A 27,970-nucleotide genomic window follows, 5' to 3' on the forward strand; every position below is an offset into this window, starting at 1 on the left:
CATTGTACATTAAAATCCACACTGCACATTTTAATATAGTGTTTTATCTGCAATACTGTACTTTTGTTTTATTCTATTTTATTGTTGTTCATATTTTGTATTTTATATTTTGTATTTTATATTTTATCTTATTTTAGTACTTCTGATTGCTCTGTACCGCTGCTACGATGACCTAATTTCCCCTCGGGGATAAATAAAGTTATCTATCTATCTATCTATCTATCTATCTATCTATCTATCTATCTATCTATCTATCTATCTATCTATCTACAGCCATATAACTCAATTTCCCAGCAGGCACTACAAGGAGTGACGTGACTCTAGCTCAACCAATACGCTTTCTCCATACACGGAACTCCGAGAGAAGAGGGAAGTTCAGTTTGTTTACATCACGGGACGAAAGCGAAATCTTGTCTTTTTGTCTGAAGATATACATAATGAATGGATAAAGCTGACTTCTGCTTTCTGAGGATTTCAATTAGGTGGCTGCGCGTCTTGTTTACATGTAAGTCCACATTTAAAGCTACAGTCGCTGACATTTATACGACTGTAGAGTGATTTACTCTGCTAACAAGCTAACAGTTGTATTAATGATTGCAAAGAGGGATGACGAGCCGTTCACTTGTGGTGTATTCATGGGGTCGTAACGTAACTCGATACCGTTTATACATTTATGTCTCGACATCGTCTAACACACGGCAGATTTTACCATGTGTAACTGCAGTGCAGTGGAGGAAATACTGGCATCCTGTGGTGTGGTGTAGTTGTTGCACCCCGTCTTCTGACTTCATTTTATTAAGGTAAAGTAGTGTGTGTAGTAGGGACCCCCTACTTTGTGTTGAAATGTGTTTCCAAAGCACACATACAAAATACAATACAGTAAGTCGACTCAAAAACTGAATAACAATACAGTATTACCATTCAATGGATGAGTGAGTTTTTACTATTTAAGTGTCTTTATAAATTTATTCATGTGTGATGCAAAGTTACATGTGGGCATTTGTTAAATGACATAAGACATATATAATTTATTTAGTTAGTTAAACAAAACTGCTCCTTTTATGACTATTATTTCGACAACCCTTACATTACTCTAATTTAATCCAGGTGTTCTTAAATATAACATGCTGAAGCGGACAGAGGTAAATTTGTAGAAAGTGATGTTTAACTGATTTGATTATACTGAAATAATGTCAACAATCTTATAATTGGAACAGCAAACTCACCCTCACCCAAAGTCTACAAGCTTAGTTTAACAAATCTTCAAAGATAATATTTGACCAGTCACATCTTGTTCCTGCTCCAGAATGTGTTCAGCCAACACCAGAGCTGCTGTTGAGTTTGTTTATGTGCATGTACATATTTCTTTGCCTGAATGACATACATTTGCGCCAACAACGTTGTGTAAGTTCAGTATATATGCCAGTGTATTCATGTAACTGAGGGATTGTGGGTGACTGTCTGTTACTATATTACTGTATTCGGCATGTGGTTCTTTTCCACCTCTGCTTCACTAAAATCTGAGCCCCCAACACAAGTCAACAAGAGCCGTTTGTTCCTAATTTGGTTGAGCTTTTTTCTCTCTGAAAACGAGTATTTATATATTCACATCAGCGAGCCATAGGGGCTTTCCAGCAGAGATGATGGCAAGACATTAAACAAATCGTGTGTAACGAGGTGATCATAAAACACAACCCCGTGGTGTCTCACACAGACCTGTCATTATGGCAAAAGAACAAAAACACACACACACACACACACACACACACACACACACACACACACACACACACACACACACACACACACACACACTATTCTCAGGCTATATATACACACACGAAACACATCCTCACACACAACCTTGTGATCTGCTGCCCCCCATGATTTCTCTCAATCATCATAAAAGGTGAAGAATGTGCTGTTTATTTCTCAGTAGGCGTGTGTGCGTGTGTGTGCGTGCGTGTGCGTGTGCGTGTGCGTGTGTGTGTGTGTGTGAGAGAGTGAGATAGAAGGCTTGATCGCCTGGAGCTTAAAACTTTGATTGTTAGATGTGGTAATGAGAGCCTAACACCAGATTAACACAATATGCTTCAATTTATATTCCAATTATTAATACTTACAATCATTTTTGTAAAATAGACATTTGCTCCATAGTGAAACCAAACACCGTTCATCTTCACACACTGCCATAACACAGAGCTGTATTGGCAAATCATCAAGTATCCCTTTAATCATATTATACTTTATATTAGTCTGGGGTACACTGTTTAAATAGTCTTGCAGAGTCTGCTGCTATTATTACACCACTGTCACTTTAACATCACCAATGTGACTGGTGGTGGTGAAGTGGTCGAAAACTTCACAAGTCACTTTTAGTGGAGGTGGTCTGTTTGAGGCGAGATGGCTATAAAACCCTTTGGAAAACCCAGAATGTTAGTTAAAGCATCTAGGGATGCTGATATTATGAATATGATATCATCAATTTTATGTGAAGAATATATCACAACGTAAAAATGTTGATATTGTGCAGCTCTAATAGCCCCAAATTCAGTTCAATTCAGTTTTATTTATAGTGCCAAATCATAACAAGAGTATCTCAGGACAATTTCCATGTAGAGTAGGTCAAGATAACATTCTGACACAACAATTCCCCCATGACATAACAGCAACATAGCATAGCAGCATAACAGTGGCTTGGAAACAGAGAGTTGACGAAAACCTTCCTGTGGCAGGAATGTCGGACAGACCCTAGGCTTTATGGTGGGGGGCATATGCCTTGACCACTTGGGGGGGTAGAAAACCAGAGATGCACAGAAATCACAATAATATCATAACCAACTCTGGTAGATGAGTAACTAAGGACCATATATGGTTAGTTCTAATCTTGTATGTCCAGCAGGAGTTTAATTACTCCTTCAAGAAGACAGGAACCTTCAGGGGTGGGATGGCACTACATTATCCAGGTGTTACCACGATCCAAGGAAACCTCTCAGTAAAGATGATTAAGGACAGATGATAAGATATGTGTTTTTTTTTATATCCACGTGCTTGACAATGCTCTTGTTCTTTGTCTCTCTTAGGATCTTCCTTAAGTCCTAAGTACATTCATCTGGACTAGCAGCAAAATGTCTCAGTTGCAGCCACTGATCCAACTACAACATACCGCAGAGACCCTGCTGAACATCCAGGAGATGCAGTTCTGGCTGGACAAAGCAGTGGCATGGGGCCAGGTTGACTGCCCAGATACTCAGAAAGACACCTGCCTGCACTTGAGCAGACTGCAGGATTTCCTCAAGCAACTCCTCACACATATCAACAACATGGTGAGCAGATTTAGTAAAAAGTTGAGCCTGTGACTTTGCATATTTTCTTTTATGAACTTTGTCTGAGGTAAGCTCTGAGATGTATATTCTTGTCAGGTTTGGATATATACTTTATTTCCCAGATGCCTGTTAAGTCTAATAAAATTGTCCATATCCACTAAAAGCTATTTTGCAGTGTTGACACGTATTACCTAATAAAATAAATTAGATCAGTGAATCATTTTGGCCAAACAGAAGCCTGAAGTTGATTCAAACACCAGCACGTCTTCTACTACTCAACACACAAACATGCACACGCTCACTCCCTGTCCTAGCCAGGGCATGAACATTAAGTCCAGCGTTGGTAGGGTCCTGCTAACAGAGGCTGCTCTGTGCTGTGCAGAGGCTGTGTATGTCTGGCTGGCAGTGCTGCAGTGTTGAGTTAGTCAGGTAATAGCCGCATTGGGACCTCCAGCGTTAACCTAATGTATCCCTATATCAGGTCCAGCAAATTTGGGAAGGGGGCAGAGGACAGGAGGGGTGCATGACTGTGAGTTTTCAGTGTTACTAAGGCTTTGCCTCCTCCTTTCAGCTCTTTCCCCTTAGCACTTTATCTCTATCTGCTTTTTATCACCAAATTTCTCACACATTTCTCTCTCACATAATGTACTCTTTTTCTCACGTAAGAAATCTTTTTCTTGTTAGTCTAACAGTCATGGTTCTGTTGCAGGTTTTCACTTGTGATTCTCTACAGTCCATGTGTTTTACTATAACACTCTGGTGATAGTTACAATCAGTCTCAGTGTCTCTGTCTGTCTTACCTAGGGCCTGATTTTGAGACAAGGGACGATACTGATTTTTAGAAGGGAAAAATTCACAGATCACCAATATATTACCGATATGGCAATTATTGGACCCCGCCAGATGGATTGATTCACATAATTCGCATTTGCTCTGCATATCCATCTGGGGGACTCTCGGTTGGAGATCTGGAAGAGGCGGAAATACTGGTTGCTGATTAGATAAATCATCTGTCTATCACCACCGATGTTAGTGATAGACAGGCCAAATCAACCAATGAGATCAAGGAATTGTATGACGTACTAACAGAGCTTTGAGGCAAAGTAAACAACATGTCGGTAAAGCATATTTGCCGTTTGTGTAATGTGAATTTACAGATTAAAAGGCACAATTTCAGGTGCCCGGTCCATATTCAAATAGAAGGATCCAAGAGAAAAAGCTCTCACGGTTGGTTTGTTCGATAGCTGCGGTCATCTCATCCGCGGAAGTCACCATGTTGTTTACACTAAACAGTCGCTTCTCGTTGCATCACACTTCGAGCTACCTCAAAACCAACACTAATTGGTTCGGTCGCTTGGGAAACCTTCTCCAAATTTTCTCTGCCGCAGGTTACCAGACTGATCTGCGAGTAAAATACAATGGAGCTTGCAAGATTAGGATGGTCCTGCAAGGCTACAATTATAGAGCTGGAATAAAAATAGACCTGTGGATTGTGCACCGATTTTGCGTCAATGACAGTGTAAAGGTACTTACAAGGCTGCGTTCTTTGACAAATAACTTAACAGTGTATTAACTGTCAACCGGTTCTAGAAATGAACACTCAGAAAATAAAAGATAAATAAAAATAAAATAAATGGCTAAATAAACATCATGGTTAGTATGAGTAGATTGCTGATCAAGCATTGACTTGCTATTCATTTTATCTTCTCTGAAGCATTATTCTGGGTATACGTCATGCAGAGGTGTCAGCATGTGTAGGATGATGGAACGGATACAAAGAAAGAAAAAGAATGGTATAGCTTAATTGGGTTGAAATCCTTTTTACTGGCAGTGGGCTCGTAAAAGACCATATGATGATAGCCTGCTTCTTGGCAGCATTTTGCATCCTTTGATGTCAGAACAACTTTCCTGTGGCTTATGCCCCAAGATGAGAATTACTTTTGACTATAACTATATTATTGTTAATTTCAAGGTTTACACCATCGACTTGGTGAGAAAAGTTAAGTAAGTTTCCTGTCAATATATTGCACTTCTTAAAAGAATCGTCTTTTGAAAATATGCTTCCACACGTAACACCCCATAAATCACAAATTACTCTTCAGTTTCTGTAAGAATTAAACAAATGACATATGACTTGCATTGCCGGTTTCCAAATTTGCCAAATGTAGAGGGGCTGGTAGGCAGATTGTGTTATCACTGGAGAGAGACAAGATTTTGAGCTAACCTTGTGCTGTCTCCATCTTCATGTTGAACAGGCAGATATTAGAATTTTATCTTCTCATTTAATTCCAGGCATTAAAGTAAAAGCAATTTCCCAAAACAACAAACTAATCCTTTTAAAGAGTGCTTGCTTGTGTTCATGTGCATTTGCCATATTGTTGTTCACCTAAGCATCACCATTGAAGTCCCCTAATTGTTTTACCATGGTTGCTACACCACTGCTGCAGTATTTCACCACTCCTCAAGGAATTGATTGAAAAATCCTTCTACCCAAAGTAAGATGGATACAGGGCGTGGGTACTTCAACAATACACACTAGTGTATATTTATCAACTCACCATAGTAACTTTGCTATTAATGTTAAAGCTACTCTGATTGTGGTTCAGCGATGTCAGTAACAAAAGTGTTTCCTCACCATTCTCTTCATAGTTGTCTTTAAACTTGTCCCATTTGCTTTCCTGTCTCGTACACAATCAGTCTCTTCTGTCTACGATGTCTGTCCCTAATCAAGACAAGATACATTGTCTCAAAGCCCATTTATAATTAAGGATAAGGTTGACAAGGCTTTGATAGTGATTTGGCTCTGATAGTCGGTGATAATTACTTTCTGTTGTGATTGCTCATTCTTATGGGAATTCCTGCAGCTACAGGGCATTAGTAAAGTTCCTTATTGTAAATTAACATTCCTTTTTAGTTACATCACCAACACACAAATGCACATGTATATTCGCGCACAACGTTTACCATGTGTTGTTTGATTGATAGAAAGCTGAGTGTGAGGGCTGTGTTCCAGACAGTATTGGTGGTGTTGTGGGGGCATTTAGAGAAAGCCTACATGGCTTATTACCACTCTGCTTCCCATTAATGGTGATCTCATCCACTTGAGTCGGTCAAGTTAACCTCCTTGTCCATCTGACGCTGTTTTTTTAATATATAGGGCTAAAGTTATCTTAACGTCTTCCTTTTATCCAATGCTACATTTAGGCGTCTCCATGTTTGCTCAGTACTCTCTAATTATTTCTGATGAAAGGTGCATGAAGCAAGAATGATGTATATTGGCATTGCAATAACCTTTTTTTTCTGCTAAGAAATTCTTTACTCTTTCCTTTTCCCAGTTCTCCTTTCTTTTAAAGTAATACATGTCCCCTGCAGTACTACTAATTGCTGATTCGGGCAAAAACAAACAAAAAAACTAGGCATAGAAATCTAAAAGGATTTCAAGCTAAGTTCTCTCCTCATCTATTGGTGCGTTCATTACATACAAAGCCAGTGCAAAGACGTGAATAGATGCAAATTTGTGCCAGGTGAAATATTTAATCTCAAGCATCAACTGTTGTGACGCTATGTCTCAAAAGCCTACCAGCAAGATTCTCCTTCATAGTACACCCCTGATTGATCCAAACATGCCTCTGTAGTAAACCAGATTAATTCAGCCAACATGTAACTTGCTGGATATCCTGATTGCCAACATCATAAACTCCACTGTGTGTACATGGAAGTGAAGTAAGCCAAATCATCGTTGGTTGAGCTACAGCACAATGCTTCAATTACAACTAGCTTATGTCAGGTTTCTTTGAGTTGATTTATCCTGCATCAAAGTTATCCATAGTTTAATTAGCTCAGAGGTAAAAATGTACATAGTCTAGTGAAATACTGGATGAATACTAACTATTACTCTAAATGCACAGAAACATGATTCATGTGTGCAACTGTGCTTGTAAATTGAAGTAATACATTGCTTTCTGTACTTTATGTCCCACTGCAGTCTTTATATTGTAAAAATAATGTCAATAATAATGTACTGTAAAGTAATATGATGCAACAGAAACAATGAAGGCATTTGTGTTTTTTGCTTGACTTGAATGTGTTTTCTGTCATGGAGAAGCACAAATGAAGTCCACTAATTTCTGACAAATATGTTATAGTTTGTCATATTACATTAGAAACAATTTAGTTGGTTCTGGTTCTTCTAAACAGCCAGTTTTATTAATCATCTTTGGTTTGGCTCTGGTTTTAGAAAATAACAAGTGTGACCAGCTCCGGTCTTGTTTTTCACATGGACTAAGTCATTGTTTGTGCTGTTCAATCATAGTCAAGGTACTTCAAGCCAAGTCCTGATTGTCATAGTTTTCAGCAAACTAGACTGACATATTTTTGGAAACCATCCAAACCGTGAGTCTAAAATTTTACAAGTGAAAGTCATCTGGGAAAATCAAATATTTTCAAAGATGAAATTTATAGAAAGTCAGAATTAAAGGCTCAAGTTCTTATATACAGCGTTTTCCCTGAGTTGAAACCTTCTGGATGATTTAATTGGCTCTGAGTTTAAATCACATGGTCTGAGTTCCATAAACTAGGACAGACACACACATACTTAAACTGTTACAGGTATAGCACCCTCAACCAGAGCCCTGTTCGTGTATCGCGGTGCATCTCTCACTATAAAAATTATGGCTAGAATTGTGACGTGGCCAAAAAAGAATACAAAAGAAAACAAAGGTGAAGCATGAGTAATGTACTACTGTTCACAGGTGAATATGCATGTTATTCAGCTCAATGTCCTCAGCCATTAAGTAGATTGGTAGTTTTTGGTGATGTGGCAGAAGCTAGCTAGGTTTAAGGGTAAAAGAAAAGAGGATAAAATGGGGAATGAAGTGCATACCTCTTTCATACAGTCAAACGATGGAGGGTTTATTTTTTTTTGCATTTTTGTTATGTTTGAGACTGATTACATGCCAGATGATAAAAAATAAAAAAACACATCACAGTGTGTACTGTACTGTATGTTATTAGTCCAAGCAAGCCAAATTAAATACATTTTCTCCTGTCTGTGGTTGTCTCTTTTCTGACCCTAAGAGCTCCACAACAGAGACCATGAAGAGGTTGCCCCTCCTAGGCCAGTTCCTTGGTCGACTCTGCTGGAACCCTTATGTCACTGCTGATGGTGAGTGCACCTTGGGAAAAAAGTGGATGGATCAGATCCAGACTAATGATGGTCACTTTACAAGCATGAGTCATTTTGATGCTTGTCATCTGTGTAAGGAGTGTTATATTAAACCAGAAAGCTGCCATCCTTGGTGTCTTGTTGTCTGCAGCTACAGGCAGAAGGCTATTGTTCCAGTGTCTGTGGGGACTGTACTCTGAACATCCAGGCAGCGCTGTGGAAAGAAAAGCCAACCAGTGGATACGGGTATGGACAGGACTTTTCTTTATCTCTTCATTGTTGATGTGTCAACCATAAACAGAAACATCCCTGCTGTTTATCATTGGACCTTAATTACCTGTCTGCCTTGTCGCTCTCTACCCAAATTTTCTGTCATCTTTTTACTGTAATCTCTCTAATAAAAGAACAAGATTCCCATAAAAGGATTACTAAAGTAAAGAAGTAATGCCGCTGGGTTTCATTTAAGGACTTCAGCATCAATTAGCCCCAATAAATTACCTCAGTTTTGGTACATGATACATTTTTTTCACCTCACACTGAAGAATGTAAGCCAAATGTTTTAAGATGCATCAATTGTCCATCATGTGTCTTTTCTCATCATTTTCATACCTGATCCGTTTGCTGTTTAGTTCTTGAAAGACTGGACATACAGATTGATTATCATCCCTTCAACAAATACCCCAACAAACTAAAAAGAATCTGTCTTGTACTGCCTTTGGGCTGCTGAAGAGATTTTCTGTCTAATTTACTTTTAATAGGAGTTCTCTCGCCAGCCCTCTGTATCTCCTCTCCAATGGGACATGGATGATGAATGAGGTAGATTGGGTCTCTGTTAGTCTAAGCCTTCTGTGCCCAAAACTGTAAAACATATTTTGAAAGCAAATTAAAATTGACTGTTTCACTGCCTCATGTCACCAGAGAAGGATCAGCCTTATATTATGGTTAGTTGAACTAGCTCACTGTGTTTTCATGGCGCGCGCACACACAGAACAGAGGTAGGAAAAGATTCTGCAATTGTAAACTTTGAAGGGGTTCGCACAGATGGTTTATGATTAACACCGTGGAACCTTCATACATTTTTGCAAGATTTACTCTGTGTTTGTATTCTTTTGATTAATTTCTCATCTAATAAAACATCTTGCTAATTAAAACAGTGCCTTGAAAGTAAACCGTGAATCAGCCAGATGGTCTTTGACCTATAAGAGGTGAAGCGGAGTGCATATGTGCATGGTTGTGTTTACAGTATGTCTGTTTTTGTATAGGCATTTTTCTGTACATATGTATGTGAATGTGTACAAGTGGCAATGGTGTATAGATTTACATTTTTGTTAACATGTACATATGAAAACCCTTAGGAAAAGAAGTTCATCATGGCTTCTATGTTTGTGTACTGTGCCTTATGTCCCTTTGTGGTTCACTTTATCTCTGCTGGAAGGGGTCAGTCGGGTGTCAGGGAAGATAATAGAATTAGGCAGCAACAGTTAAGGTTTGGTGAGATAATAAACTTTGCTCAGACTATGAATAGTGTTTTTAAATTTCTCAAATAGCCAGAGAACCATGATTGTTAAGTAACTGAGATACAACTCCTTAAAAGTCTCTTCTTTTCTATTGATCCTTACAAATGCATTTATTCTTGATATTTTAAACAGTTAAAGTTCAAACTGTGCGTATTTTCAACATTGTATAGTAGCTAATTGTAGCTGAATGTTTGTGGTAGAGCACTTAGGATCAGAGTTAAAGGGTTCACTGGGTCCACTCATCCTAAAATTACATGCAGTACACTACTGGACGAAAGTGTCCAAAGGGCAGTACAATAAACTCATAACCAACTCTGCAGCTTCTCTTCCTTCTCCTCCCTCGCTTCTTCTTCAAAGAATCCTCCACTCCCCACAAAGGACAGAAATGGCGGGAAGCACAAAAAACGCTTTTCACCACAGCGCATCTTGTCTGGGGGAGCAGTGCAGATGTATGGTTTTAGGCCAGAGATGGTCTGTCTCTGTGTCTCTCCCTATGCCTGTGTTGTGTTGGACTTCCTGCCCTGGAATGCAGAATGCAGCCTGTTTTCTGTTAGCCCTGTCTGAATTTGCTCCCCAACATTGTTTTCTTGTTGCCTTCATAATAGACTGAGGGTCTGGTGCTAAGTGGCCCCTAAATACATTGTTTTTGTAAGTATGTGTAGCATGCACTTGCATATGTATGTGAGCATTCCTGCAAAAACATGTTTTACTGCTACTTTTTATACTGTTAGTAGAGTTAGGATGTATTTTTCTCTTTAAATAATGATAGTGTGCAGAGTATTTTGCCTTTTTGCCCTCACATCTTTCCTTTACCCCTCCCTGTCTGCCTCTCCTCTCCACATCTGAGTGTCCTCACTGGGTTTGATGAATGTTGGGTATAGCCACATAGCTGCAGGCTATGTCAGATAGTCATTAGCTCAACTGGTCTGTTTCTCTACATCCTGTACTAGCAGGGGGACCACACAGTGCTGCAGTAACATGGCATGATCTTTGAGGAGATGACAGATAAGTAATGCATGAGACTGTAATATTAGAGGGCCAGAGGATGGACTGTTTGATAGCTTAATCTTTGATGTGTATCTTTACTGACTCAAACAGGGTGAACCACAGGTAGGCCCTGGAGCTGCTGTGGTAGCTATATGGGTTGAAAACATGTTTTGAACTCTTTTCTCACATTGGCTGCTACACTCTGTGTTTAATTTGGAGATGAAAGTCTCTTTTTGACAGTAATGTTTCCCCTTTCTGTTTCCTCTTGGGTGGCATCCTTTTTTTCAGTATAGCTGACTTACTAAATTACTATTTATATTTCTTCCTTTAGTTTATTCCTTTAACTTAAAGAAATAGTTTGACCTTTTGGGAAACATGCTTATTCCTCATGTTGTTTGATTAGTCCGTAGCCATTTCCCCATGCCTCCAAATTTAATGCTAAGCTTATCTACGTGCCTCTTCCATACTGAACACAGACATGAAAGTGGTGTTGATCTTCTCATCTAACTCTTGTCGAAAAGTGTTCCTAAAATCTCACAGTTTTGTTGATGTCATGGAGTCTTTGCTTTACTTTTAAACCACAATTTATGACCCCATTACTAAAAGGAGATCACCCAGCCACCCAAAACAAGAAAGACAGAAAAGCACCATAACTCACAAATCATTGTGATGTTTTTGAACTAACACTCTCTGATGCTATTTAAGGTTCATTGACATCAGTGTAAAAAAAAAAAAAAAAAAAGAGTAGCAAAATCTATGTTTTCAAACATGATAAAGTGAAAGACACACCAATGGCTGATTTTCCATTATGTATGTTCAAATACATTACAGATTTGGCCCAATTGAGGGTGAAAAGGCACTGTTTAAAATTATACTTTTATGTCAGTGCAACAGGTTTGAGCACAACTGCTTATAACTTCATTATTTTTGCATGATCGTCCTGACTTTTCTGTACTCTTTTTTTTTTTTCCCCTCATTTCGTCTTCCCTCTTTTTGTCTCTGCTGTTTTGACCATCTGAGGCTATACTCGAGTCATTCATTGGTTTTTGGAGAATTCAATCATGGCTTTCTAATTGTTAACAGGCACCCATCAAAACCAACCCAAGTCTTTGCCTTGTGCATTTTTCTACATCCTCAGTTTTAATTTTAGATTTATGGAGGGATAATTTCTATGGCAGCAGTATATCCAAGCCCCCAAAGCCAGTTCGTTTGCTGTTTTTCTGTGAGAAAACTGACTTTTAACCTAAAGTATTTGCCATCCATCTATCCATTTGCCCTTCATCCCATTCCTCTGCTGACCACACCCTTTTTCCCCGCTCTTAATGCAGCCATCACAGTGCGTTCCAGTCTCTCGCTGCCATTCCTTTTAACCAGTATTCCTTCCTCCTTTCATCCCCAGCCCCACTGTGCTTCCTTACCAAGGGTGGGTTAAGTTTGATTGGTTTTGTATGTACTCAATGTGCAGAGTTTGAGGGCACTCAGATGGTAGTGATTGGGGTTGTTTTGTGAGACTATGTGGAGGGTAAGCATCTTAGCGTGCTGTATAGCCTAGCCAAAGAAACCACACAGCTCCACCAACAGCACTGCAGTGTTCCTCTGCCTGGGATTTTGTTTTTTATCCTTCACTTTTTTTCATATTGTGCCTTTCTAAATCTCTTTCTCTCCTCATCTTGTGTTGACATCCTTTTATCTGCAGTTTGAAAGGGATTTGTACTTGTACTGGTTGGTTCTGTTTTTGGTTCACTGGAGTTGTAAAAACAGATGCGTGCTGAAGATGTGAGGCCTTGGCTGTTTCTGTTGGATCACACTTTTAAACCTGTACCAGTGAATCAATTTATTGTGGTCAAATAGAGAGTCTATCCCTAATTCAAAGTAACATGTCTTTCGGCTTTCATAACACTTTTGAGTGAATACCGATGAACAAATATTTTAATAATCATGATACAACTTAATGCTATGCGGCATCTTTGTTATTATTATTTCTAAGAATGCTGACGATGAACAAGAAATTACTTTTCCTTGCTGTCCTTTAACTGATTTTATTTATTATATTGTGAATGTATTTATTATGTGTTTGAGAGCATCTTTTGTAACATTATGACTTACAGTACGAGTCAAGTGTTCCTTCCCTTTGTTCCTTCATTTTGAATCTCTTTTCTCACAGACGAGAATCAGCAGAGTTTATTAGTCTAGTTTTATCAGTGTATGATGAGGCCCCTTCTTAAAAATGCTCGTAAAACACTAAGGCCCTCTGTAACAAAGAATGTTTGGATCTGAAGTTGCTCATATGCTGTCCATACATTCTCACTAACTGGAATGCCTTCTCTCCACTCATGTGTTTCAAATGATGTGACGCCAACAGAGTCATCTTATATTCACGTAACTAATTAGCTTTGATGTTATAAATCTTGGGATTTGGGCAGATTATATTAAAATATTGTCCACTGTTAAATAAATATACATATAAAGGGCCAATAATCTGCTGCACATTATGTTGCCTTCCTTCCCACAGAAAGTGCTGTGTCAGCTTGCTACAGAGGAAGATGATGCTGCAGCGCTGGCATTAATGAAACAAATGGGTGTGCCACCTGAAGAGTACCATCTCAAAGTTCTGAGAAAGGTATTAACCCTTTATATCTTTTTACGTAATCCTTGCCTGCATTGATAGGTACTATGTGTAATGATTTCGATATACAGTTTATGCAAGTTGTGCTCCTGCATTTCAGATGGTGGCACTGCTGCAGGAAAATATTGGGAAGAGCTGCAATTCTTTGGGTGACATAAATCAGAGGTACAGCCCAGAAGAAACTAGAACTTCCACTATGATTTATCTCCTGATTATTTTCACAATCAATTGTTTGGTCTATGCAATGTCAAGAACTAGTGGGGGGAAAGCATCATCACAGTTTCCCAGAGCCAAGTAAAGACTGCATACGTCTTATTTAGTCAACCTACTGAACAAAACCTAAATTTATTCCATTTGCAATGCCACACAACAGAGAGAAAAAGCAAATCATCACATTTAAAAAGATGGAAACAGAGTTTTTGCATCTGTGTTATAAAATTAATGGCTGATTACTTGACTAATTTTTGCAACTCCTTTACAAACTACGGTAGACCAAGGAATCTTACTGATGAAGCTACCATGCTAAGGATTGACTGAAGACTTAATTGAAATCCTTTATGACTGGGAAATCCTAGATTTTCAGTGTAGGAGATGTGGCATCGGAAGCTAGAGAGTTGAATTGTGGGGTACCCCAGGTGTCTATTTGGCTCCGTTTTCGTTTTATATATATATATATATATATATATATATACACACACATATATATATATATATTTACATACATATATACACACACACACACACACACACACACACACACACACACACACACACACACATATATATATTTACATACATATATACAGTGAAGGAAATAAGTATTTGAGCACTCTGCTATTTTGCAAGTTCTCCCACTTAGAAATCATGGAGGGGTCTGAAATTTTCATGGTAGGTCCATGTCCACTGTGTGAGAGATAATCTAAAAAAAAATAATCCAGAAATCACAATCTATGATTTTTTTAACAATTTATTTGTGTTATACAGCTGAAAATAAGTATTTGAACACCTGTCTATCAGCTAGAATTTTGACCTTCAAAGACCTGTTAGTCCGCCTTTAAAAGTCCTCCTCCACTCCACTGTATTATCCTGAATCAGATGCACCTGTGTGAGGTCGTTAGCTGCATAAAGACACCTGTCCACCCCATACAATCAGTAAGACCCAAACATTCAGCATGGCTAAGAGCAAAGAGCTGTCCAAAGACACCAGAGACAAAATTGTACAACTCCACAAGGCTGGAAAGGGCTACGGAGAAATTGCCAAGCAGCTTGGTGAAAAAAGGTCCACTGTTGGAGCAATCATTAGAAAATGGAAGAAGCTAAACATGACGGTCAATCTCAATCGGAGTGGAGCCCCATGCAAGATATCACCTCGTGGGGTCTCAATGATGCTAAGAAAGGTGAGGAATCAGCCCAGAACTACACAGCAGGACTTGGTCAATGACCTGAAAAGAGCTGGGACCACCGTTTCCATGGTCACTGTTGGTAATACACTAAGACGTCATGGTTTGAAATCATGCATGGCACAGAAGGTTCCCCTGCTTAAACCAGCACATGTTAAGGCCCGTCTTAAGTTTGCCAATGACCATTTGGATGATCCAGAGGAGTCATGGGAGAAAGTTTTGTGGTCAGATGAGACCAAAATGGACCTTTTTGGTCATAATTCCACTAAGCGTGTTTGGAGGAAGAAGAATGATGCGTACCATCCCAAGAACACCATCCCTACTGTGAAGCATGGGGGTGGTAGCATCATGCTTTGGGGGTGTTTTTCTGCTCATGGGACAGGACGACTGTACTGTATTAAGGAGAGGATGACTGCAGCCATGTATTGTGAGATTTTGGGGAACAACCTCTTTCCCTCAGTCAGATCATTGAAGATGAGTCGTGGCTGGATCTTCCAACATGACAATGACCCAAAGCACACAACCAGGAAAACCAAGGAGTGGCTTCGTAAGAAGCATATCAAGGTTCTGGAGTGGCCTAGCCAGTCTCCAGACCTAAATCCAATTGAAAATCTTTGGAGGGAGCTGAAACTCCGTGTTTCTCAGCGACAGCCCAGAAACCTGACTGATCTAGAGAAGATCTGTGTGGAGGAGTGGGCCAAAATCCCTCCTGCAGTCTGTACAAACCTGGTGAAGAACTACAGGAAACGTTTGACCTCTGTAATTGCAAACAAAGGCTACTCTACCAAATATTAACGTTGGTGTTCAAATACTTATTTTCAGCTGTATCACACAAATAAATTGTTAGAAAATCATAGATTGTGATTTCTGGGTTTTTCTTTTTAGATTATCTCTCACACAGTGGACATGGACCTACCATGAAAATTTCAGACCCCTCCATGATTTCTAAGTGGGAGAACTTGCAAAATAGCGGAGTGTTCAAATACTTATTTTCTTCACTGTATATATATATATATATATATATATACACACACACACACACACACACACACACACACACACACACACACACGCGCACATATATATATATATATATATATATATATATATATATATATATACATATATATGTGTGTGTTTGTGTGTCATAACACTTTATCTTTGCATTCCATTGATATGATGTTCCAGATAATACAGACTTTGTCTGTGTGACTGCAGGTGTTCATGTGTCAACATTGTAGCCACATCAGAGGCTTGTATCCCCCTGGTCACTTGTCCGGAGGCTACTCCTCTCATTGGTGCACTGCTGCAGCAGCCAGTGACTTGTGTCAGGGCAGCACTCAGTGAAGACTTCCTGGACGCTCTGAGCTCTGCCTACTCCAGGTAGGGTAACACACAGGTGCTGAGTTCCTGTAAGTCTTTAAAAATAAGTTTTTAGTAAGTTTTTCCATTAAATAAGCTGTACTCAAAATGCTGCAAAACATGGGATGGGATTGCCTCCACACAGCTCTGATAGACTGTTCCCCAATACGTGAAATACTAGCCTATTTACATGGACTGGCTATCAGAACAAAAAACAGAGAAAGTCGGATTACAACACACGGAGGAACACCTTTACTTCACTATATCTTAACTATAATAAATATTAATGTTGTGAGTGATGAGTACAGCTCCATTAAGTTGTGTCCAAACACAAATATTTATAATCATGTTATGTGAATCAAGGGTGTAGCTGGAATATTTCAGATTTGATGATAATGTCTGTATTTGTTTTCAGCCAAGTCTTGTCATTGGAGGAGCAGGCAGTAGTCTCTCTGTGGTATCACAACCTGCCCAGTCTGGAAGAAGCCGTGCTCAGTCTGCTGGAGGGCGTTCTCAACAACACAGGGTCATTACAACAGAAGCTAAAGGAGCAACTGGTACAGTCATTATTGGTGGGTAATCTTTTGTCATGAGGACTCACAACTCAAAAAATATAACGCCATGTATTTCTGTGATAAATATGATCAGATTCGCAAGAATCTCAAGCTCTGTCCATGTTCAATCATAAGCTGGAGTAATGTCATGTTCGTTAAGGGCACTTATTTTCATTAACTTCATCTTGATTAATTGTATAGTTGAAAAATGTCAAAAAACTGGGAAATAAGGCCTACACAATTTCTCAGACACCTTCAAATTGCTTATTTTGTCCAACCAACAGTGAGATAAAAAAGGGAAAATTAGTTTTACTTAATATAGATGTATTGATAGTTGCAGATTAAGTTCCTGTTGGTCGACTAATCAATTAAGGACTGGGCACTACAGCTCTAGTTTAGTCTATTGAATTACAGTGCTTTTTTAAGTGTCTAGGCAAGTGCGCAGTGGAAACCATGATTTAAATCTCATATATTCTACTAACTCTAATTTACTTGCATGAACAACTACTCTGACAGCGTCATTATGGGCCAGGGTTACAGTACTGTATTTGGAGAGCTAAACATGATGATTGTAAGTGTATTCTTAATATCTGAAAAATATCAAACATCCACTTTTGATACTGTTGTGTAAATAATGATGGCTTTGTTTTATCTTCACAGTTAGAGTTGTAGAGAAATGCCTAGATTGTTGTGCCAATTGGCATTTTCTGCTACGTTGAACAGGCAGAATTGTTAATACATTGGTGACATATTGCTGTTGTTAAATGGGCTTGTTATGAACATAGTTTGACTCATCTGCCCTGAATTATAGTCTCACATGAAAAATCACTGCACACTCTATATGTTTTAAGCTCTAATTCAAACTGCTTTGTAAACTGTGAAGCCAAACGGTTTGGATATAAGGCCCAGCTCATTTATTATGAGATATGGCAGTTGCAATGTTTTTGTATGCATAGCTCTTGGAAGCGTTCCATAGCTTTTTTTGGTGGATCTTTATTGACTGTTTTTGCCTGGCTAACTCACTCACGCCACATGGCTTTGCATGCATCTCACATCATTTGGCTAGCTTTAAACTCCATCTCACATCATTTGGCCTGTGCTACACAGCCTGTACTGTGCTGGGTAAGTGACACATGAATCCTTGGCCACTTAAGATCAAGTTCAAAAGCCAGAAGTGATTTTTGATTTATAGGTTGTTATGACTAGTTTTTAAAGATGATTTCCTCATTACTACAATGCAATCAGTAAATACCAACAGTGTTTTGTGCTGTTTTCACTTGGCCACCAAGGGCTGCTTTTTCTCCCCAATAACTTAGAACATGTTAAACATATTATTGCAGCCCTTGTGAGAAACAACACAGATAAAACCCTTAAATGAATTGCAATAATGTCTTTCAGAATTCAGAGCTTTCGTAAGAGTAATTATTTTAATATCATAGCTACTCAGTGAATAAAGTGCAGAGAGTAGATTAATCTATGTAGACGTGTTTTCTACAAATTGTTTGTGCCAAACGTCTGTGCCCAGCAATAAAATACATTGCGTGTACAGTTATGAATGGCATCCTATTTACCAAGGGTACTGATAACCTTCCTTTTGGGAGCTAAATGTCAGTGAAACAAGAACTTAACTGCCAGTTTCTTCACTCAGGTAAAGTTTGTCAGTTGTGTCACTCAAGTTTTCCAAGAGTGATGGTCCACTTGAGATGTGTACATAACAGGCTAGCAATGCACGCTTTTTCAGTTTAGGAACTGTTCTCAAAAATTAAGATAGATTGGAGCACACTGGTGTGCATGTGTATGAAATACTAACACTGCATATACTGAAATAAGCTGGCCTGTTGATTGCACTATGTTGGAGAGAGAACTTCTGTAAACAACTGAAGTGTGTGTGTGTGTGTGTGTGTGTGTGTGTGTGTGTGTGTGTGTGTGTGTGTGTGTGTGTGTGTGTGTGTGTGTGTGTGTGTGTGTGTGTGTGTGTGTGTGTGTGTGTGTGTGTGTGTGTGTGTGTGTGTGTGTGTGTGTGTGTGTGTGTGTGTGTGTGTGTGTGTGTGTCTATTTGTTTACTCTCTCATCAATCTCTGATTGACCTCTGTTTTTATCACCTTGCTAGTTCACACGCACATGTGTGCATGCAAACCCTCACACAAAATGCCTCCAGCCACCATGCTTTGTTTATGATATTACATCTGGTATAGCGTGTGTCGGTTGGGAAGAGGTTGGGAGGATTACGTTTAGGTTTCACTTAGCCTCCAGGTTGTTTGGATGTCAGATGTGAGTTTCACGCGCCTATCTGTGTATGCGTGTCTCCGTTGGTGTAAACGTGTACAAGAGCACCAAAAAAAGGCGTGTGAGCTGACTGGCTTGTGTCTCCTTTCACTCACTTGTTTAAACTGCAATCAAAAAAGGGAAACATGAAATTAGGTGCATTCCTCTTTTTGGCTTGTCCCACACTACTCTGTGATCCAGTGAGAGACACCGGCCCAATAACAATAAACACTCACTTCCTGGGCCTTTCTGCCAAAGACAGGATGTTTGTTGTGTGCTGTAATTGACCCTCCTTGAAGTAAGAGTGGTAAGGTATGGAGGAGGATGCTAAAAAAACCCATCTGTTTTCACTAGGGGGAACCGTGACAATTCGCACACATGCATGCATGCTGGCATGCAAACCATATAGAACCACACTGACACATAGAAACTCTATGCCAGTGTATTGCGGATGCCCATGCAAACAGTTAGATATAAAGCATGTTTTGTTTAATTAATGATGTTTTCTGGGCTGAGAGGACAAAACAGAAACAGACAGGTCTACACTGAGGATGACAGCACTTAATGTTTATGTTGGAATGTTGTACTGACAACATGTGAAAACTGGGTGGGGCCGCTTGTTTTAATTGACCTCAGTAAGACTGGAATTGGTCTCTTACTCTGGCACTTTCAATTTTTCAGTTAAGTGTGAGCCTGGACTGGAGGGAAAATACTCTTAAACACTCCTTTACAAATCCAGGCTGTGGGATTATTGGTACATATTTGGCCTTGGTGTGTTTAAATCATTGTAATATACATTTTACTGCATTATTACTACTGGCACAGACGGCAGGTTTTGAATTGGCTGTGGGTAAGTCCAACATATAGAAATCTTGCTCATAACTGATTCTGGTGATCCTTTTAATCTATCTTCTACTGTATTACACAGCAGGACTAAAGCCTGTAAGGCAGATTTCATGTGCTAACCCTATGATGAAGCTTATGCCCCTTTATATGAGTGTTAGGGGGTGAGAGGGAATAATTAGGGACTAGTAGATATATAAACATGCAGAGAGAGGCAGGCATGAACCGTACAGCTGTTAAATGTTTGTACTGGGGCGTTTTAAAATGTGTTAAATCTAAAACACATGATGAGTGTGCATTAGGCAGAGATTAAGTGTGTGTGGGTGTGACGGAAGAACTGACAAAGTGGTAAACTCAGTGGTTATTGGGGAGACAGTGAGAAGAGGACGGAACTATGGCTGTGTGGAAGTATGAAGATGATGCAACAGGGACACCCAGTGGTCAATATTTTGGGGTTAACGCTTGTGTATTCTTGAATTTACTGTAGTTATAATGGAAGCAGGTAGGTTTAAATCATGTTTTAATCAACTGCTTTCTATACTTTCTGGATTGTAAGTGTAGGATTTAAATATCTATGAAGCAACACAAGTTTACAAAGTTTATAAAAAGTGTTTTTGTGTGTTTCAGCCTAAAGCCTGTGCCCAGCACTGCTCCATATTCTTGGTCGTAAACGACATCTTCAGGTGAGAGCTGGTGTGCCGGTTTGAGAGTGAAGTGGTGTGTGTGTGTGTGTGTGTGTGTGTGTGTGTGTGTGTGTGTGTGTGTGTGTGTGTGTGTGTGTGTGTGTGTGTGTGTGTGTGTGTGTGTGTGTGTGTGTGTGTGTGTGTGTGTGTGTGTGTGTGTGTGTGTGTGTGTGTGTGTGTGTGTGTGTGTGTGTGTGTGTGTGTGTGTGTGTGAGAAAGAGATCTACCTTTGTCTTGTCCTTCTGAAGTGCGTATTTCTGTGCGTTTGTTGATATTGTGCAACAAAGTAAAGCATAATTGTTTGTGTGTCCGACAGGACCATCCTTAAACAAGCTGAAGGCAATGAGTCTGTTAAGTATATTATCCAAACCTTCACCAGCTGTTTCCTTGGGGAGCTGGCACTGCTGCAGCATCAGGTAGACCCCATTTTCTTAAAAAAAGATCAGAAAGTCTGACTTACGTAAATATTTGTGTCTATTCGGGCTGGAACTAAAGATTAATTTCATCATCAATTAATCTTCCTAATCAATTAATTAATCTTTTGGTTCATAGAATTTCCTAAAAAAGTGAACAATGCCCAGTCTAAAATCGCTTTTAAATCATCAATTTGCAGGTAACAACTTTGTACAAATAAAACACCTGCATGTGTGGAAACCACTGTGAACTGATGTCACTGTGCACTTTTAACTTTTGCTAAAACTCTCAGCCCCCACAGATGCTTTCAGATATACACAAGTGTGTTTTTGTTTAGAGGACCTCTATCAACACATCCTGAGTGACTGTAGGGAAATATCTGGCACTTACATTTCAGACATTACTGTCAAAAGTCTAGAAAAGGTATTTGTTACAACATACACAGTTTTGTGACTTTAGCTTAACTCCTTTTACTTCTAAAATTAACCAGTAGATGGCAGTGCTACAGTGGATTTACAGTGGATTTGGTTTTAATAGCTGTAGTCACACTGCACTAAATGCTACCTATTACACGCTACATTACACATTAGCACCTACTGTATCACCGTTACACAGACCCTCATTCAAAATGTCATTTTTCAGGCTTTCAGAGCACAGTGATGAATGAGTTTTAGATAAATATGATTTACATTCATGAAACTCAGGAAAATTTGCAATTTGTGTCCTTTCAGACGAGTGTACCTTTGAAGGTCTTGTTCCCACAGTCACCGCAGAGTGTGCTGCTTCCTCTCTTGACCCGGCCATCAGGTCAGTGTACATACACGCTCATCCATGTGTGTGTGCGCGTGTCTGGGTATTTCACAATTCACAGAACCCTGTATTGTGAGGGAAACGTCCTATTCAGGTATTCTTTAACTGTGTGTCAACAGAGTTTTCCTGCTGCAGAGTGAATGGGCTCTTGTGTGTCATGTTCTTGTGAATCAATTATAGTTTGTTAACAACTGTGTTAAGTGTTTGATGTCAAATATAAAAGTTGACATATCGGGGAACAGAAGTCATGCTTCATCATATCAAATCTATACAGAAGTTTAATGAGTTGCCTGTTTTGTCAAAGCTACATTTACAGTATATTGTGAATAACTGAAACTATTGGTCATCTTACAGAAACACTTATGCATCTCACTGTTATACGCATTAAGAAAGATCTCTATTATCTACGCTGAATATATATTACCAGTGTATGGGAATTCTCACTGTTGAATGGGTGCACAGTAGGTGAGTACAGGGGCAGAGTGGAGCAGTGCTTATCAGTGTGTGCCCAGACTGGCCTGTAGGCAGGAATGATTTACATGAATGGAGCCATTTAGGGACATACTGGAGCCCAGCCAGAGTTAATTATATGTGCGTGTGCGTGTGCGTGTGCGTGTGCGTGTGTGCGTGTGTGCGTGTGTGTGTGTGTGTTTGCGTGCGTTTGTGTGTGTGATGAAGGGCAATTTTTCACCTAAGACTGAATGCAAATGGCACTGTGAAAAGGTAGAGGTTTTATCAAGATTTGTGCTCTCTAAACAAAGTTATAAATAAAACTTAGCATGGCATTGTTAAAACATAGCCCGGAGAATATTTGTTAACATTGTTTTGTCAAACCTGAAGACAGTTCTTTTTGGTACAACATTTGGTTTGTGGTAGGGAAGGTTTTCTTGAAAGGACGATATGACAAACGCTAAAAAACGCTTTTAAGTGCTAAAACATAAGCAATTAGAAATTCTGCCTATTTGTATTCTGGCCTTGAATACTAATTGATTGAGCATTCATGTGCTATAAGTAATCATTATGTCTGTAATCTGTCCATACAGGGATGCCTCAGACAGCTTGGAGACATCACCTGAACTGGCTGAGCGCCTCACTACAGAGACTGACAGAGGGGGAAGAGGAGGGAGACGGACACAGCAGCTGTAGCAACAGGTTAGAGTGAGACAGGCTTTTAGAGAGAATGTGTTAATGTGTGTATGCTTCCAGCAACCTACTGACTGCCTATGCGGTTTTCTTATTTCCATTAGCCACTTTTGAGGGGGTGGTTAGTCAGATATTTCCCACTAAGAGCAGAGAGGTCCTGGTGCACTGTGTGGCTCCTTCAAGCGCTTATTAGAGCCTATTAGAATGGTATAGAGTTAGCTGTCGAGAAAACAAGTGTTAGAAAGCTCAATAAACATAAGAAAAGGAATGCAGAAGAAGAACCAGAGAAAGTGGACAGAGGAAAAACATAAAATATGACTTTGCATCAAATGGAGAAAAACAGAGTAAGTAGCCTTGGTTGTACGGATTTAGAGAAAAAGAGGATGCAGATAAAAAGCATAAAGCAGTTGATGTCCTAGAGATGGAAACGGTCGACTTGATACCCTCCAGCTGCGGTTTTTAACAGGGCCTATTATCCCCACCACCACTCCATTCTGGAGCTCCATGCAAAATTCCCAAATCATTGTTCCGAGCCAGCGGTGGGAAAGTAGTATGTTGTATTGCTCCGAGCAAAGATGCAGCTGCCAGGGCTCTGCAGAGGGGTGCTGCTGTTCATGTTTGGGAGCCAAGGGAAAAAAGGGGAGATGAGGAAGAGAGTCGTAATGACGGTATTAGGGATATTTTAAAGAGAGAGGACTCTTTTTGGACCTTAAGTCCATCTTGCACACTTTTTTACATTTTACATTCATCCATTACACTCTCCAAATTCCATCTCCTTTTATGCTTTTAGGGCTGCAAATAACAATTACTTTCACTATAGAGTAGATGTTGTCTTCAGTGATTTGATTTTTTTCGATAAAAAGTCCATTTGTAATTTAAATACAAAGAAAGTTATCATAAAATAAAAAGAAAAGGAAGATATCTTTGTATTTGGGAAGATAAAACCAGAAGGTAGAATAAGAAGCTATTGGCCTTGACCAAAGACAGAAAATGGAGAGATCCAGGTTTCATATAAGTACAGTTTGGTTGGTTTCACTCACCAATATCTGTCAGATGTCCCCTTTATTTCAGTTCTTTACAGTTCTATTTCAAACGGTGCACCAGGAAATAATGGGCATTTACGCTTGAATAACTTGAAAGACACATGCCATTTACTAGTCCTCTTAGGTCTAGCCACGTTCTTACTTTTGCTACCCCATTTTCTGTGCATCCATCCCTAACTTGTTTCTGACAGGACTGGGTTCCACATCTTGTAGTACTGAGTGAATAGAGAGACGTTTTATAATGGTAATGTATTAAAGTATTATAAATGTAAATGGTCATGGATTATAAAAAGGTGGTATTAGACAAAACAAAACTCTAGATTTAGGGAAAATTTTGTATTTTGAGATGTTTCTTAAGCACCAAAGAAGCATAAAACTGATTGAAACTCATTGTTTTATAAATGTTTATGAAATGAAATATCACCAGTTGAAAGAGCCAATCACAGCTGCCACTCAGTGTGATGTCACAACTGGGAAACAAGTAATGAGATTCAGTCTCTAACTCTGAATCAGATCTATATAAAAGCGTTGTCTCTCTTTGATCATCCATTGTTCCTGTCAGTGGGGGCAGGACTAATATTACTGGCAGCTACTCAGAGTTGTGGCTCATTAATAAAGCTCTTATGCTGTAAATTACGCCACACAGCCTGTTATTGGAGAGTTTGTGGGAAAACGTTTGTGAAACAACATCAACGTTTCAAAGGCAATTTGTCAAAATGTAGTAAAATACTTCCCCTTTGCTTCCCGTATGGCCAAGTTTATTTACTTGTTTGGGCAACAACTTGGGTGTAGTTATGGGACTGACAATTATCAGTTGTATTTCACAACAGTAGTTTGGGGCAGGGGTTGAAGAGGGAGAACATACATATTCACACCACATACTTTGGAAAAACTGCAGCTGGGATGTGCCAGGCTATTAAGGTACGAAATTAGACCACCCAAATTACGTTGGTTTATAGATATTAAAACCTATTTATAGCACTGCAAGCTTATATATTCAGGAAGTTCCAGTATAATGCTTTGTTTGTAACCCACCATGACAAACTGAAGTAGAAAAAATATATTATTTGATCAGTTGTCATTTTTAGTGAAAATGCTGCAATGCTCCATGGTCAGGAATTCATTTTTTATCTAAAGATTATTGATGATTTTTGCTATAAATTATTCAGCCTTTTTTTAATTGCAGTCTATGCAGCTTGTGCTCATATCATTATGTTCTCTGGTGTGCTGCAATGTAATTTATTCACGCTGCAGCACAAAAAATAAATCCCCCAGATACCATGATGCCTTGTGGAAGTGCTTGGACAGCTCTTTACCTGTAGTGTTTAACACTGTTTCTCCTCGTGACCTGAAGGGGGCACCACAAAGTGTTCGAGGCCTGGTTCCTGCTGGTTCAGTGTGCCCACTGGGTGCAGGTGGCTGCCCAGCTGCTTGTGACATCGGGCCCTAAGAACTGTGGGCCCCTTCTGTGGCTTCTGACCTTCTATTACCACCCCACCAACAAGGGGCACCACAGAGCAATACAGCTGGTAAGATTTTTTTTTACTTGAAATTTTGAAACTTGTTCCAAACTTGACATTTATCATCCCCGAAAAATATATCTGACTTTTCTTCTAGTGTCACCAACCATGCAACATTTTAACTTGTCTAGTAGATTGGTTTATGTCCACATAAACACATAATGACATTCCCATCAGCCCCAGCTGTACTTTGTGCTCATTAGCAAAGGTTAGAGTGCTAAATAAGATGGTGAAAATGGTGAGCGGGTTACCATTTAGCTCAAAACACCACTGTGCCCAGCCTCAGAGGTCTTGCTATTTTATAACTAACTAATTTGGAAACTATCCTGACATTTTAATTATCATCTTATTGCTGGTCTTGCACTCGCAACACTGCTGTAGCTAAAAGGTAAAAAACAACACTGTATTGACGTGCCGAGCTTTGTTTGATACGACTGGAGAAGGAAGTAGTGTGGATATAATCTCAGAAAGTCTGTCTATAACGTGCAGTATCATACCTCAACAACATAAAGATGTGGATGGTCTCTTATTTGCATGTGGCAGAAGTGTCGTTGTTGAAAGCCATAGAACAAATACAGAGAAAAGAGGAATAACACATTAAAGTATAAATTATGGGAAGAACAGCAGAAAATGAGACAGTGGCGAAGAGAGACAGAGAGAGAGAGAAAGAGCGAGAGAGACTGGGTGAAAAGGGTGATGTAGTATTGATTTCTCAGTGAGTGTCTGGCCAGCTGGCCTGAGTTTTATCTATCTGTCTCCTGTTTGTCCGCCTCCTCTCATAACCCTGGGAGACTCGCAGCCGTCGCCACTGTCTCTCCCATTACGATCTTCCAATCGACTCACATTGGGTTATCATAATTTGTGAAGTACTAATCTATTGATTTTTATTTGTAGGAAAGATACTTAGAGCAGTGCTTCTTGATTCCAGTGTGGTCTATAAATAAACATCTGTCGGCTGACCATAAATGAATCATGTGATCTGTGTTTCCAGGTACATGTCGAAGAAGCGTGGGACCACCTACACTCCCTGTTCCTGGTTTTAGCTCGTCCTCTTCCGGAGGACCACCTGCAGTCATTGATCACTCTGCTGTCACCACCACAACCTCAGCAATCATCACTGTCTCCATTATTGATCCTCAACCTGTTAGTCAACTTTGCTGTTTTCTTCCAACAATCACTGAGCGGATCAACAGAGATTTTACAGCTGGTGAGGAAACAATCTGTTTTCAGTTATGTCCTAATTCATGTTCCACACATCTCATGTTTAGACATGCACATCATGACTCATTGTACATTTATTCTGCTACAAAATAATTTGTAAATATGTGAGGCTGGATGTTCATTTTCTCACCACAAGGTCAACTTTATAACTTCTCTGGAGTTGTAGACTTCCATTTTAAAATTTCCAATCCTCTATTTTCTGGCTTAAAAGCTGAAATTGAGTACCTTCTTGACCCTGATCTATCTCACATACATACATACATACTACATATTTAGGTCTGTGATTTACATGAAAGGTTCCATTGAAGTGATTTTTAAAATGCAATATTCAAATAAATGTGCAATGCACAACAGTACTGAAGTAGGTCATGCTTAGGTTGTTAATAACAGAAAAAAATGAAACTTTTTGTTTTTTATTTTTGACTAAATATAAGTTGAATTCTGCATTGAATATTAGCTATTACTCAGAGGTAGAGGTTATTGTGTGTTGTGTTTTTATCCTAAATATTTTTGATGTTGAATGGGCTCTAATTATTTGGATGGGTTTAAAGTACATATCTAGAATTATATAGTGTGCTGTTGGATTTTATATTATAATATATTACACATAACACATCTCTTTCCTTTTTGAAATATATATATTTAAATGTTTCTCTTTTCTGGATGAACTCTGCTGCCCTGTCATAAGCAATATTTTTTTTTGTCTTTGTGTGGAAGTCCAGGTGGTGGATCGGTCTGGTCTGGTTGATGAAGCAGCGTGTTTTCTCAGCTCACTGGAGCTCAGACTTAACGAAGGGAGCTGCTTATCAAGCGACACTAACAGAGTTCATCTCAGGATCACAGCACTTCAAAAAACACTAACACATATGCATGCGGCACCAAGCCCTGCCGAGAACCAAGCACACACACACACACACACACTGTAAAACAGGTGAGAGTACACACACACACACACATAACCCACAGAACCACACCGCAGTATTTTCATCCTCAACTCAGGGTTCTTTAAGGGCTCCTTTGCAGAATGACAAATAGCCACGCTCTTGCGTAGCCATGCTGCGGAGCAACACGAGTGTGACAAAACAGCACAGC

The 27,970-nt window shown here is 39.4% G+C and overlaps 1 protein-coding gene across 1 annotated transcript; it reads left to right on the forward strand.

The window, feature by feature from the left end:
* Window positions 1-397: 397 nt before the first annotated feature.
* Window positions 398-27,970, forward strand: fancc (FA complementation group C). The gene is made up of 15 exons (XM_083911824.1): window positions 398-505; window positions 3,084-3,326; window positions 8,403-8,490; window positions 8,642-8,736; window positions 13,507-13,614; window positions 13,721-13,785; window positions 16,239-16,403; window positions 16,798-16,954; window positions 20,672-20,727; window positions 21,044-21,143; window positions 21,873-21,948; window positions 22,995-23,109; window positions 25,492-25,666; window positions 26,649-26,864; window positions 27,601-27,970. Exons 2-15 carry the CDS (start codon window positions 3,129-3,131, stop codon window positions 27,802-27,804), a joined length of 1,818 nt encoding a protein of 605 aa, XP_083767950.1. The 5' UTR covers window positions 398-505; window positions 3,084-3,128; the 3' UTR covers window positions 27,805-27,970.

This window comes from Echiichthys vipera (genome assembly GCF_963691815.1).
Source record: "Echiichthys vipera genome assembly, chromosome: 4".
Taxonomy (NCBI): domain Eukaryota; kingdom Metazoa; phylum Chordata; class Actinopteri; order Perciformes; family Trachinidae; genus Echiichthys; species Echiichthys vipera.